Genomic DNA, 15530 nt, shown 5'->3' on the forward strand with positions numbered 1-15530 from the left:
GGCCTGTTGTAGTTTCCAAAGTTTTTTATTTATTTATTTGTTTTTTCTACTGTGAAGTTGATCATATTCAAAGGTATTTTTAAGGTATTTTAGCTATTGTTTTTGCTCAGCATTCCCTCTTAGTGGTTCACCAGCTAGAATATGAATGATCTATATTTGGATTTCTATATTAGGAGTTTCAACAGATAAATTGTATTGTAATAAGGGATGAGCTGGAAGACAGTGTCACAATGTGGAATTTTAGGAAGGTATATAAGCTGGACCTGATTCAGCTCATCTACATTCCAAGTTTGGACTTTGATACAAATCAGCCAGTGCCTCAGCTGAGAGTACCAGTCAGTGCAACTCGGGTTCAAACAAAAAATTTCAACCTCTGAAATTCTGCAGTGCTTTTTAAAAGTGATTAATTGGGCTGGATCCAACCATGTTTAGACCTGTATACAAACATTAAAGTGCACCTTTGGGAAGCTTCAATCAATTTTGGTAGCTGATTGAAAAACAACTGATTAAGACACTGGATAGTCTACAATTGTGAGTATGTGTGAAGTGTTATTAAGCATAACATTAAAAAGGCCTAATCATACAACTGTGGCATATACTGAGCTAACATATCCCCTGTAATTGAATGATAATGGCACTGGCTTCTTTAATAGCACAGGGTCTGCAACAAACAGCTTTTGAAAAGCAGAAGTCCGGGGGTTTTTCTTTTCCTGACTGTTTCTTAATTTTTACTTTTGATCTGTATAAATTATCAAGAAATTAAACTTAACCTGCAGTCCAATTAAATGCAGTCAAATAGTTTAGAGTGATGCAACCCACAATTACAAGCAATCTGACAATCTCATGCTCGACTGTGTTTTGTTTTATACCTAGTAATTTATAAATAGCGCAACACTGAAAACCCAGGAATATTGCTGAATTATAGGACAAAATCACTGGTGAAATTTCTAGCTAACTGGAAACAAAGTTGTATTTATGGATCACCCTCTTTATAGATGCTGAAATTTCATGATAGAGCACATTTGAGTAAGAGACTACAACATTCCTCCCATTAACTTACCTCTAATCATTGTAAATGCCCTTAAAAATAATTTTCAAACTTTTGGATGGAATTGGTACAGGTATGAGTGTGTCAACAACACACCTCAATATGACAGGCAAAATCATATTCTAAACTCATATGAATAACTTGGTCCTTTTCAACCTGTTTCTTATCAATGTGACCAACTTATATTTTTTCTTACAACTCTCCAATCTACCATTTTGTGGGCGGTGCTAATAGTATTAGGAGCTGCAAGGCTTTAATAACCCATTCCAGATCATTACACTATTTGTAAAAACAAACCATCATTCATCTTTAAGCAGCTTACTAATGTCTTTAGTTTCTTTCAAAGCTGAATCAAAATGGGGGTGGGGGTGGGGGGCTAATGAGGCAATGTCTGGCCCTGGTATTGTTTAAAACCTAGGAAAAGAAGCATTAGAACTGTAAACTGTACATGGTCCTTTTAGGCTGCTCGAGGTTTTACTGTTTTTCTTTGTACCAAGACCTCTCTCTTGGCAGCTTGCAAAGAGGTTATACAATTTAACCTGGTAAAATGCTGAGGCAGTGATTGATAGCTCACTCTCACATGCACTGACTGCACACTGACTGCACTGTTACACACAGCTGGTGCCAGGCTGTCACTGTTAACCTCTGGAGAGTTTAGAAAGCAATCTAAACATTCACTGGTTTTTGGGACCATTCCAAATTTTTAAAGGAAAAAAAAAACACAGAATGATGCCTCATCGAGATTTAACTAGAGAAATGGTTCAGTGAGACTTTACAGTAGGATATGCTGTATGTTCTGATATGTTTTAAGATTTGGGGAATTCAGTGAGCCTAAATACCGATACTGTTTAAATGAAATGTCACAAATAGTGTTGAGGGCTTCATTAGTAACCACAATATTGTTTGATTTTAAATTCACCTTTATTCTGCACCATTTGTCAACAGTTAGTAGGCTGGTTACAGTGGCTGCTCGCTAGGGACAACACTAGTAAATATTTTATATAATACATTTTCTTCAAAGGTGTAAACAAGACTGTATTATATTCACATATTCATGCCCACAGTATAGAAAAATAAAAATAAATGAAATTGTAAAAAGAAATACAAAAAATATACATAGCTTAAGGCTATACTGTGGTACTGGAAAATAGCAGCTCTTAACTACTTCTGACAACCTGAAATCATAAGGACCGAAAAACATGTGAGACAACATTCATCATCTTGTTCCCCTCCTGTTTCTGTGTTTAACCCATGTATTCTGAATGAAAAAGAAATAAAAAAAGATGTAATGTTCCTGTACTATAGCATACATGTCAGTGGCATTGACCTTTGCCATTATATGTTGTCAAACAAGTACCAGCTCCCTGTCACACAACTATACCAAGCATAGTGACCATTGGGCTTGGTGTTTAAATATCTTTATGTTCTTGTGGTGAAGACTACATTGGAGTAACTGCTCAGTGCACCTCCCCTTTACCCATGAAACCCAGGCTCCTAGCCTGTCTATTAAACACATGAGGAATTTCCACCCCAAACTGGTAGACTGACTTCATTCACCATTGTTCTGGTCCCTCAGTGAGAGCTCTGCAAAAATGAACTGGAATCAGATCATCTTCATTTCTTTGCTTGCAACGGTTTTAATACTGGCAAGTAAGTAAAGTGTATTCTGCTTTGAATAAAATGTAGTAAAACATACATGGGAAATGTATTCTAAGGTGAATTTGGTAAAATATTTAAATAATATTTAATATATAAACATAGAAAAATGCTAAATAAAATACAGTTTCTAAAAGAAGTTTGAAGTACTAGTCAACTGAAAATACAAAAGCAGTCCTTAATTTGAAACTATTAGTTTTTTATAGACTAATATGTTCAAAACTGGCTACAATATATGAATATGAGAAAAAGGTATTAATCATCCAGGTAAAAAAAGTAAAATAAAATATTGCTTATTCATTTTTACTATGCAAAGTATGTCACTGAATAATGAGCTTTTTTATTGTTTTCATTTTCAAGTTGCTAATGAAGCTGAAAGTGCAGCTGTCCGAACTGACAAGTCAGACATAAAGACAGAGGCTGGGGAAAGTAAGTAGAATCTGGATCACTTTTCTTCCACCTTAAATTGAATTATATGCAATGATACATTCATATATTTAAGTTGACATATTTAAAAAGTTAGTTTTGAATTGCAGATATGAAAAAGAGGATTTTCATGCAGGAATCTGAAGCAACCACCTTTTTAAAACGACGTGGCAGGAGATCCCCAAAGTCCAAAGATGAAGTGAATGGTGAGGCTGTTTCAAACATTCTCAACGTTTTTGTGCCACCTTAGATTTCCCCTGAAACTTTGCGCTCTCTAGGCTGCGGACAGATAAAGAAGTAAAGAAGATAATTCTGTCTAAAGAATATAGGACAGTAACACTTTATTGACATCTATCAGGAGATAAACCACATTTTAATCCAAATAGCAGCTGATGTAGATTAATATTAAGATTTTTTTGTGTTTTTTTTTTAATTATTATTATTATTTTATGCAGGTATGGATAACATACTTTAAGTATGGATACTACTTTACTACTAGAATGTTATTTATAAAATGTATTTTAAGTAATTTCTTATTTGCAGGAGACAAATGCATGATAGTTGCTTGATAAGAATTATTATGTTATTTAAAGTGTGCACTGGCTGGACATACTTTGGGGATATACAAGTTTTCTTATTCAAATATGTTTGAGGCGCTGTGCAGCTCAGTAAAGAGAAATACATTATGCTTGTCTCTAGCAGGCTGTTGTAGGAGGCGCAGGGCAGAATGGAGAAGTCAGCACCTTGGTTTCTTACATAAAACATTTGGGGAGCACTAGATAAAATAGATATTCCTTAGTAATTTTGACCAATTTCTTTGCCTCTAAAAATATTTTGGTCATGGTACAAATTCTATTTTTTGGGGATTTTTTTTTTAGCCTAATTAAAGAAAAGCTAGTCTATTCAAAATTTGGAAAAATGGCTTAATGCTATTGGTAGGTAAGAAATGTGTATGCTGTAGCTGGAAAAGTTAACCCCTGGAGTGTAAAAAAACAACTCTGCAATTGGGCCGGGAGGTGGTGAGGAACAGTGGAAGGCTGATTTAGTCCATTTAAATGCACTATTGTACAATCATTTTATTGAGTTTGCCCGGAAATGAATTTTATAATTTTGAACTGTTTCTACTTCATTCTTCTTCAGTGCTGTAAAAAATTAAAAACAAAATAAAATAAAAACCTACTATAACTATAAAAAGTAGTGATAAATAACTGTTAACTAAGTCACTTGAAGTGTTGGCCTTTGATTCATTGGTAGAAACAGAGTGAGGATAGCTTGATAACCAGTAAGCAATCATCCTCAGTGAGAAAAACCAATCACTCCATATACGATCATGAAGTATTACATTTATATAAGAAGTAAAATGTATGTTGTTTTAAATAAATGTTTAAAAATCTACTGTATTCAAAGCTAGACCTTTCAAAACTTGCTGTATAATATACAATCTATATATACATTGCATAGATCTATATGAATAATTAAGAGCAACAACTTCACAGCGAAGGGTTTAATTGAAAAATATATATATAATCTTGAAGTGGTGTGTGTGTGTGTGTGTTGGGGGGAGTCTTATTGTCTTATTGTTTACCAGTTGTAGAATGTGGCACTACCTGGTGACCTACAACTGTCTTATCCAGGCCTACAATCTACACCCCTCAACATTCATTGGTGGTTATAAATCATTTTCTACCATATTTAGTTATTACTTAATGCTTCATGTTCAAATCCGGATGTTGTTTGCAACTTTACCACAAGAAAGATGTGGTAAGCCCCAGCTAAACAAGCATGAAATTAATGGGCTCTGGTTTTTAGTTGACTGCCATGATATATATACACACACACACACACACACTGTATTGGGTTATGGAATGCTGTGGTTATGTGTTTGTACTGTGCCCCAGAAAGGTCATAGCTTTGAATCTCTTCCCCCTTTAAAGCAGTCTTCAATAACTGAAGAAGGAAGCCAACACATTGCTTTTGAATTGGTTCCTGATCTTAGGAGTTAAGAGTAATGTTCCATGAGCCAGGGATGTGTGGCTACAGGCAATTGCATGATAGCATAAGATTACTAAGCAGAGGCAGTAGCCCTCCAGCAGGACTAGTTTCCAGTCAAGTCTAGACAGTAAAAATGAATCATTGATGAAATGTGCCAGAAAAACCTTTGGTTGCCAAATAAAACATTTTAAAAAATCAAAGTGATCCATGCTTTATATTTAGAATTTGTATTAATCATGGTAATACAGTTTATTTATGTACTCAAAGAAACACATGCTGTATTTGCTTAGTGCACATTGCAGCTGAATTCAAAATACTGGTTTATCAAATCCAATATATTAGTCATCTTAAACAAGCAGTTTACATACTGGGAGAAAAAGTAGATCATGCTGATCACACTATAACAAAGAAGAGCATGTCATGATGAAATTGTTTAAGAGGTGTGCTGTACCATAGGCTTCTACTGGAAATTATTTTACACAGGCTTGGGAATAATAAAGAATCATAAAGGTGAACGGAGAAAAAGGGGTAACGGCAACAAAAGACTCTACAGTATACATTTATCAAGTGTGCGAGACACACTGCACATTAAACAAAGCATCAGGAACATTACCAATCGCATCTGCAAAGGAGCTGGAAGTCAGGAGATATGCATATGCATTAGCTGGGTTTGATAATCCCAAAGCTAAACTTGGCACAAGATGGCATTCCTTCTGTCAAACACGTCACATTTCTATCGTAGGCTGGAAGCAGCACAAAGACAACATTTTGATGGAGCCAGTGAACACACTTTCAGACAAAATTATGGGACACAGTTCAGATAAAGGGGGTCGACTGCAATCTTTTTTTTATTATTATACCAGTACATTTTTAAAGTTTAATTGATCTGTAACATCTGTTTCCAATGAAAAACTGTGTTCAAATAGTGTACTGTATATTTTTGTTTAATATACTGTTGTATTAAACACATTTCTAAGTTTTTTGAGCTTTTTTGTTACTGCAGCCGAGAACAGGCAGAGATTAGCTGCGGATGAACGCAGGAGGGAGTATTACGAAGAGCAGAGAAATGAATTTGAAAACTATGTAGAGGAGGAGCGTGACGGTAAGAAAACAACTCTTCCTCTTTCCTTTTCACCCACTTCACCCTTTCCTAGCCCTGGAATCAGCACAACATATAACCAGATTATCTTTGTGATCTTGCAAAAATAGGCATTTGAACTGCAAGGCAACTGCTTATTTTCACAAAAGTAACATTTACGCAGGATATAGAAGAACAGAGTTGCCAGAGTATTCATATTTCATCCTACAAATCATTTCAATATTTTTTTTTTTTTTTTATCAGCTTCCCACTTCTGAAGTAACATTCAAGTAGATAACACTGTTACCCATTAGTCCCTTTTGAGTGTCACTGAAGCCTTTACTGTTGCCCTACAGAGCAGCAGGAGAGAAACCGTGAGAAGACTGAACAGTGGCGTGAGTACCACTATGACGGCCTCTACCCATCTTACCAGTACAACCGCCACCACATTTAAACCCTGCACTGAACACAATCGACAAAAAAGGACACCATGCCAAAATCTACATCTCACTAATGTGTGGTTACACATGTTTATATTATATCAAACAATTAAGAATAACGTATCAGCTTGAAGTCATTAAGAAAAAAAAAGTATACAGCTTTTCATAGTGCATTTCTTTAGCCAATTTAGCCATGTCAGCCTTCAGAAACTTGTTTTGTAAAAATGTAACTAGATTCATATCAAATATTGTAAAACTTTTATTATGTAGATTTAAAGGCAATGGTATATTAAAGGTTTTTGTATAAAGGTAAAATAAGGCACAAGCTATAATGAAACAAAAAGTTTAACTAGCTTTGTAAATGTTCAAGACAGTTTCTTCTAGTGGTTTGAAAATTGATTCTTTTGAAATGGAGGACTCAATAAAATGATCTAAAGTGTAAAGATGTGTGAAGGTATCTAAATAATAGGTCTTGAACTGACAGGCCATTTTTAAAAATTTACTTTAAAATTAAATTAGATGCAGTCACCTTGTTTGGACATCTTTGTGCTTTATATTATAACATATTGTGATGTGAAGACTTATTGCATACAGTCTGTATTGCAAACCATGTATAAAAAATACATACTCTAACCTCAGCAAACTTTGTTTAATCTATATAAAAACTAAAAAATATACAAACATATCAAGACACTGTGGACAAGGAGCTCTCATGAAACTGAGGAGGTAACATTTACAAATGAAAAAGACACAGAGGCTGGATCTTCTGAAAGCTTGAACAGTGCCACATATTTACCATACATTCCTAATCTTAGAAACAATGAAAAATAAGTCTTCAGTATGTTTATGTACTCATGCCGTGGATGTGGAATACATATTATTTTTGAAAGAACAAGCTGTTTTTCAAGTTTGGAAACCTCAATGACAATTTATGTGTATTTTAGCTGCTTACGTTATGCATACGGTATACATGACCAACTTAAACAGGTTTGGCTCATTAAGTATTGTATACACCAGTACATCCGAAGCACGTTTATTTACACATTAAATATTTTGTTCTTAAAATAATTTTACAGAAGAAAATGAAATGGTCATTAACCTTGTACAGTGCAAGCACATATGACAGTTCTGCACAAAGGATATACAAACAAAACCTAATTGTATTGTAATATGTTTGCATTACAAATATCACTTGTGGAACAGCAAACAAAAATACAATGGAACCATGTTTAAAATAGCATTTATTTCTATGAATGGATATCTTATTGTACATCATGTTTTATTTAAAAAATGTATATAAAACAAGTTTGACATATAATCTCCACCCACACATTCCTTCTTATAAACAAACTTGCGTGTTTTCTTGTTCACAATGGTATATTACACCTATGAGTACACTTTAACGGTTTGAATGTCAAACACACTGCATGAAGATTTCATTGGGTAAAGAATCTTCAGTTCACATCATAGCCACAGCAAAATGAAAATACTAATCAATAAATTTCACAATAAGAAATTCATTTTCATGAACACTAGCCACCTGTCTTGAAGGAGCTTCACTTTAAGCACAAGGACATGTATGAAACAGCAGACACATTTTAACCAGACACCCTGTTTTCTGGATTAAAAAAAAAAAAAAAAAAAAAAACAGGCCAAACACCTGGGCCATGGTAATGTGGATCTGTGTGTAAAGTATCAGGGCCTGTAATCACTGTAAACTGTTGAGGAATTTTGGCTGCTCCTCTCCTCTTGTCAAAAGCAGCTCTGCACCAATTTTGGGCCCTTTCTTCTCCTGAAAAAAAAAAAAAAATGATGTGGTTGCATTAAAAAACATTAGAAAAAACATTTATACAACTGAAAGGTTCCGCATTTAGTTGGAATCATTAGTTAAAAACACCAGCATTAGTAACAATTCGCTCTTGTACCACGATCTGTAGAGCACGTCGTTTTTAATACGTTACTTGTTATTATGTGCATAGTGTAATAGGGATGGGACGGTATAACAATGACATTATAAGACATTGTTACTGACATACTGTATAGCATTCTTTCCAAAAAAAAAAAAAAAAAGGGCAAAATGATGGCGATGATTATGTGGATGGAAAGTTCAAGTGAGAGAGCAGAGTAATAAAAGAAGTTGTGCAGTGGTGCAGGGACTGTGTATTGCTCAGATCTCCCCCCCCCCCCCTTTTTTGTTTTTTGTTCCGCTTCTCTAGGCTCCTATTGGTCTCACTCGGCCATTGAAAGGTTTTCTCTGCTTTTTTCTGAGAAAAAACAACTAGAGACTTGTGCTTGGCGTCTTTTGATGATGTCAGACCCGAAAGGGAAAATTGTAATGTCAGACCTGGTCTGACACAGGACCGCAAAGGGTTAACCATTATATACCGTAATAATGATAATCAGAATGTATGTATTTGGGAACTGTTATGTCAGCAGGAAAGAGTAAATTACCCTGACAAATCACTTCACATGCAGACTGTGCCTGAGCCAACTGAATAATTAACAAGCAATCAAGCTCAGTCACGTATGTATAAAAGAAACGGATTAGCCACTCCTCTGGGTTAAGCGTGCTAGTGATGGAACAAGAGACGTGAGTTTAGAAGAATATCAATAACAATTGCTATCCCTGCTGGTTTTACACCAGCGTGACACTTGTCTCTGTTTATTTGCAGGTATTTAATTTATTTAACACACACACACACACACAACAGCGCTTCATACCTCCCAGTACTGTGTGTGTGTCTCCTTCCTGGTCTGACGTCACCTGTAAGCCATCTTGCCACACTGACCCATCCCTATAATGTAATGGGGGTCCAGAAAGATCCCTGAACAGTACAAAGTACAATTTCTATAATGAAGTGGTGTCAAAATCGTTGAACGTGCTACAGTAAACTACCTTCTTTGAATATCTTCTGATCGTTTCTTCCTTGCTTCCAACATCTGTTGCTTCTGTTGTTTTAATAGCTCGGTTGCTGATATAGACTGGATAGCTTGCACTGGCTTTCCATTTAGACCTACTAAAAAAAAAAAAACTGCCATTGTTACTTTACCTTTGCAACAGCCAGTATCGAATTTAATACGCTGTAGAGATTATGTCCTAATATGTCTCTCTGACCACCCCCCAACACCAAATTTCAGCAAAGAATAATAAAAGATACATCTGAATACAAAGATCCTGTAATCAAGAGAGACATATCCAAGACACAATGTCTAAGTCCAATATAGTGATGCTTGTGAATTTGTTTAATTAAAGCAAACTAATCACTACTAAAGCATTATACAGAATTTTTATGTAAAATGGATTTACCCGAAGCTTGGGTTAAATGTCTTTTCAGGTTCAGTGCACCTGGCGTTGGCACATCCATCAAGTTCTTAAATTCATCTGAGCATACTGGTGCCCCATTCGACTGCATTGCTAAACACATAGACATAATCAGGGGCATTTCCATTAACCTTTGTCATTATTATGTTACTTTTTGATATTTCTTTTAATATGTATACCCTTTTTAATGTCACAAAACACTATGTGATTGAATCCAGTTAACACATTCAACAACATAACTGTCTAAAAATAAAGAGATCTGTCCCTCGTTCTATTTAGAGCAATTACAAACGGTTCTGTCTCTTACCGTTTTTCTGCGCTTCTTTGGCAATACAGTCCGCTCCTTTAACAAATAAATTACTCAAAGTCGACTGAACCGGCTTCTTAGAAATAGAACTGTGAAAAAGGAAAAAACACTAAATTATAAGCCTGGAAAAATGTCTAAACTAACACAATACCCCTTGTTACAGCATGAGTACACACAGAACACAGACAATTTTATGCACTATATATTTATTTATTTTATTTTTTACTAAGAAAGGTTTTCATAATAATAAAGACCAAAACATTTTTATGACCAGGTAGTTACCGGTAATAGTAGAAAAATAAAATAACACAATAGTAATCAACTTAAAGCTGACAGGATCCACCAATCAGAACTAAGAATACCAAGCCAGTGCTACTCAAGACCATCCAAAACCTGTAAAAACCTTAAGCATACAGTAAGTTATGGATAACAAGTGTATCAAACACAGGTAACAAGAGTAAAAAAAAAAAAAAAAAAAAAACACACAATGCTTACAGCGAGGCTGCACAAGATGCTGAAGAAACTCCTCCGTAATGAAAGCCGCCTTGGCACAGCCGCTCCTTCAGACTGCCTCCCTTCCCTTTCTGCTTACCAGGGACTCTTCCTGAGAAACTGGACTGCAGCTCTGATCTCTTGGAACTCAGTTTTTTATACTGTGCTTTCACACGGTACTGGCAGAATTGACACTCGTTCTGTATGGACCAAAATTTGAAAATGTATGAAGAAACTCGTATTGAGATACAGATTAAGTTTCTATTCAGGACAGTAAGTTAAGACTGTTTATTATGGAAAGTAATACATGAGTTTTGGAACACTCCTAAGCCACACACCAAGTTCACAATATGAGTACAAGGATCTCCATTTTTCTTCTTCGCTCTGCAGGTCCCAAAATCTTGTGCCTCCCCCATGAGCATGACCTTCTGCGGGTGATCCACTGACAAACAGACCTGGACCACAGAGGGAAACCAGAACATAAATAATTTTATTTCTTGCTTGAAAGAATACTCTTTGGATTGTAGATAACTACACAACATTTTAGTTAAAGCAGAAGTTCCATACTTACTGCAAAGGGTCTGAATTTTTGCTTTTTGTTGGATTGGTTTGATTCAAACTCACCCCATCCGAGCCCTCCTTTGGTTTCATTGGGTTTGGATTGAGGATGCCGATAACAGTCCCTGGGTCTGTCTTCCAGTGTTCTTTGTGAACATCTCCAATCAGGAACAGGGAAACATACACATCCAGGTTACGAAGGTCAGTGAGACGCCAGATACTGAAGGTTTTACCCTGAAAAAAATAATAAATTAAGTTTAAAAAAATGGCACGTGTATGGAATAAGTATGCAAATAATCTTGTATCCGAATAACCTTATGAATTGGTCTAGGCCACTAAAATTAAGCATTACATATAAGTACACTTCCAAAAAACAATGTTTATTATTGAAGTATTACTGAAACAAACATCATCTTCATAACTTTGAAAACAAACACTGTTGAGAAATAAAGATATTTTCAGTGAGAAACCTTTTCACAGACTAAACCCAGTCCACTTACACTGCTAGAGCTCTGAGGAGTGTATTTATTTACAACCACCCCAAAGGTAACCCAGTCACTCTCATCCAGTTTCTCCCGGGCCAGCTTCTCCGGCAGCTGGGATAGACGGATCATCTTTCGGTCAGACATCTTGCGCTCCATTTCAGTGGAGGACACTCGAGGCCTCCTGGACAAGACAAAACATACAAGTGGAGTGAATTATTTATTTCAGTACTTTTTAAAATGTTAATCAGGCAAATGTTCCCTTTAAAAAAGAAATGGCAAACTTTTAATTATCAAAATAACAGGGATATGAATTTTAAATGTTTAAACTAAAAGAAGTAGTTAAATGTTGAATAATATGTTTAGGTATAACCAGTCACGTGACAAATTTATGCTCATATACAGCCAGTCTGTCGCATATCCGACTGTTCTGGTGCCACATTAAGCCGGATATTATAAAAAGGAAGGGGTTTGGCAATTACCTCCAAGTAGCTTTTCTAATTGCTGCAACAGAAAGATTTCTGACGTTTGTTACATATTTTTGTTATATATTTTTAATAAAATGGCATCTAAACAAAGAAACAAGGCAAAGCCATGTACTTTAAGGCACCGGACAAGAAAAACGTGGTATGTAAATAATTATGCCAAACAAAAGTGCTGTATCACAAAAACACAAGTTCAATGCTTCACCATATGAAATTAAAACATTCAGAAATTACTGTGGATGAAGTTACTGATGGCAGTAAAAAGCAAATACCCATAATAAACAGAATGCCCTAGATGGCAACTGACATTCATTTAGCCATTAGATCCCTGTGAATATGGATAATACGATTTTAAAATTATTATTTTTTTTTTCTTTCAATAATAATAATAATAAATTCTGACTTGCGTATTCATAATACGAAATTAAATGGTATGTGAAAATACGTTTAGTAAAACAATTTTTAAAATTTTTTTTTATTTAGGAACTATATGTACAGTAAACAGTGTCTTATATTATAATTTATTATATATATATATATATATATATATATATATATATATATATATATATATATATATATATATATATATATATATATATCCCATTTTCCCATGTGCCACCGATCCCTGAAGAGTAGAGTTACTATAACAACATATTGGAATCTGTGCTTTTGATAGATTCTGTAACATATGTAAGCTGTAGGTTTTCTTTTTTTCAATTATTATTATTGGTTTTATTTTGCGGTGAAAAATTTGTTTAGTTTACTCACTTTGTGCCTACAGGGCCAGCACAGGTGCACCTCAATAGTGCAGTACAAATACTTTTAAAAAGACCAATTCCCATTGGGCTTATTTTTATTTCTTTTTAGATTCTATTGCTTTTTTAGTAATGCATGTTAAACATAGGGTTTCTTTGCTTAGAAAATACTAACCAGGGCTGTCAGCATACATCTGAATGTAATATACAGAGTGTGTGTGTGTAAATGTAGTTTAAATGCTAACACCTGCATAGCATTTAAACGTTCATAAAAATTTACCAAAAGCACATCCCTATAAAATAACAAAGTGAACCCCAAACAAGCAAGCTGATGAATCATTAAAATAACAGAACCTTTATTGTATAACTGAAGCCCATATACCTGAGCCTGAGTCCTGAGAACCTCTCCAATGTGACATCCTGATCTGCTGCTCTTGAGCTGCTGGCTGTAGGGCCCCGTGTGCCAGACTGCACTGCTGCTGCTGGAGGAGATCTGAGAACAGTGTTGGGTTTATTGCTGCTCCTCAGGGGCTGCGACGAGGGGCTGGCACCCACATTCTTCTGATGGGGGGTCTTGGTCTCTTAATTTATTCCAATGAAATAAATATATAAAAAAATGTGTGCATATAATCCGTTATTTAAACAAAGCAGTAATGATTAGGAAGCAATAGTGGTGTGCACTTGGGTAAAGGTTTGCAACGGAGATTGCGGCCTCACTATTTTAAAAAACAACGACTTCCAAAAGTCTTGTTTCTTCTTACCTGTTGTTGGATGCTTTGGTTCACGATCTGTTCTTTGCTTGGATTTCAAAAGGCCAGTGCTATTAAGCTGTGAAGAAAAACAAGGGGAGTCCTGAAGCTTCTCAGCTTCATTTGTCATCAGGGTGATGGGTGTAGACTTACCTGTAAATATATAAACAAAAATAAATCGTATTTTAAGAATAGTACACAAAAACATATTCTGGCATCACATTTAAGCCATCACTACATGCACTCACATATGTTTCATCTAGCAGCCAACCGCAATATAAACAGTGGACCACATAAAAACCAGCTCACTAATTAAAACAATGCTCTCTCAGGCTTTTCAATCTATGAAGTCAGCATATCCCCCTCTAAGGACCAGTTTTCAATTAAGACCATGACAGGAATTTCCCACTGTATTTATTTATTTTGCCTCAAATTTCCTGAATGAAAAGAGTTTGTTTACATCTGCGACCTAAGTCGTATTTATAAGAAAATATCATCGCATAGCTTGGACAGATGTGTGTACTGATCACACAATCATTCTAACTTTTTTAATTATCATAATATATACTTTATTACAATGCAAATTACTTGAAAAACCATACTTAATATTCCCGATGATCCTGCAGAAGCAAAGAAACACTGAAATCTGGCGCCAATCCCAAGCCCCAACAACAGTAATAATGTAGGTGTCCTTAAAGGTGCCTGTTTAGAAAATTATAACCAGACCGGAGACTCCTCCCCAATCTACACACAACAGCGATTTTAAATTGTTTTTATTGTAATTAAAAAAAAAAAATGTTTTACCTATTTATAGTGTGCACTCAGTTTTAATTATAGGGGTACAGAAATGTGACCTGTCAGGCGCACACAGACAGCTGACGAAGATGTTGAAACTGAGGAGGTTCGTTAACGGACATCATTCTGCGCAGATTCTGACCAGTTTAGGTAAAGGGTGAGTTCACAGAGATCATTCTTACAAGATCATTGGATAAATTGGCCAGATTCTGCACAGAGTCAGCGCAAAATGATCTCCGTGAACGCACCCACAGTTTTTCTGTTTCAGTTCAGTCTAGAATGGGTGTTTTTTTCGCAACATTGTGAAGCCACTATAATTTAAATGATCTAGCGCATAGATATATATATATATATATATATATATATATATATATATATATATATATATATATATATATATATATATATAATGTAGCGATCCGTGCATCTATGTAATTGTGTCTTGTGAACTGTACTGTGCTCCTTTCCCCCTCTGTGTTCCCTGCAGTTGCTGGTTGAGTGTCGTGTAAATGCATCCTGCAGGTGCTGTCTGTGTCCTACTGTAATTGGCTGTTGTTTGTTTGTGCCCATTGGTCCTGGTATGTGGCGTAGGACCAATGGGATATGTGTAAGCTCCAGTACGGGATTAAAATAAAGGCGGTGAGCTACGTTATAAAAGGGACATGCACAGCTGTGTGTGTGTGTGTGTGTGTGTGTGTGTGTGTGTGTGTGTGTGTGTGTGTGTGTGTGTGTGTGTGTGTGTGTGTGTGTGTGTGTGTGTGTGTGTGTGTGTGTGTGTGTGTGTGTGTGTGTGTGTGTGTGTGTGTGTGTGTGTGTGTGTGTGTGTGTTCTGAAAGTTGGTTGCTGTTCCAGGATTGCAGTGAAGCAGACAGAGCATTGGTCTCTGAGTAATTGAACTTGAATCAAGTGTGTTGTTTCCTTCCTTCCTACCTGCCTGCCTGC

At 35.6% G+C, this 15530-nt stretch overlaps 2 protein-coding genes across 2 annotated transcripts; one reads left to right on the plus strand and one right to left on the minus strand.

Annotated features, from left to right (window-relative positions):
- Window positions 1-1879: 1879 nt before the first annotated feature.
- Window positions 1880-7083, plus strand: LOC121319843 (unique cartilage matrix-associated protein-like). The gene is made up of 5 exons (XM_041257701.1): window positions 1880-2698; window positions 3065-3133; window positions 3241-3336; window positions 6126-6224; window positions 6557-7083. The coding sequence occupies exons 1-5, from the start codon at window positions 2641-2643 to the stop codon at window positions 6652-6654; spliced, it is 420 nt and encodes a 139-aa protein (XP_041113635.1). The 5' UTR covers window positions 1880-2640; the 3' UTR covers window positions 6655-7083.
- Window positions 7084-7281: 198 nt separating this feature from the next.
- LOC121319841 (protein MCM10 homolog) lies at window positions 7282-14499 on the minus strand. The gene is made up of 11 exons (XM_041257699.1): window positions 14396-14499; window positions 13806-13946; window positions 13427-13625; window positions 11820-11985; window positions 11386-11553; window positions 11100-11216; window positions 10765-10961; window positions 10270-10358; window positions 9948-10055; window positions 9537-9657; window positions 7282-8432 (listed from the first exon to the last, which is right to left on the minus strand). Exons 2-11 carry the CDS (start codon window positions 13921-13923, stop codon window positions 8393-8395), a joined length of 1323 nt encoding a protein of 440 aa, XP_041113633.1. The 5' UTR covers window positions 13924-13946; window positions 14396-14499; the 3' UTR covers window positions 7282-8392.
- Window positions 14500-15530: the final 1031 nt, after the last annotated feature.

This window comes from Polyodon spathula, chromosome 8, assembly GCF_017654505.1.
Source record: "Polyodon spathula isolate WHYD16114869_AA chromosome 8, ASM1765450v1, whole genome shotgun sequence".
NCBI lineage: Eukaryota > Metazoa > Chordata > Actinopteri > Acipenseriformes > Polyodontidae > Polyodon > Polyodon spathula.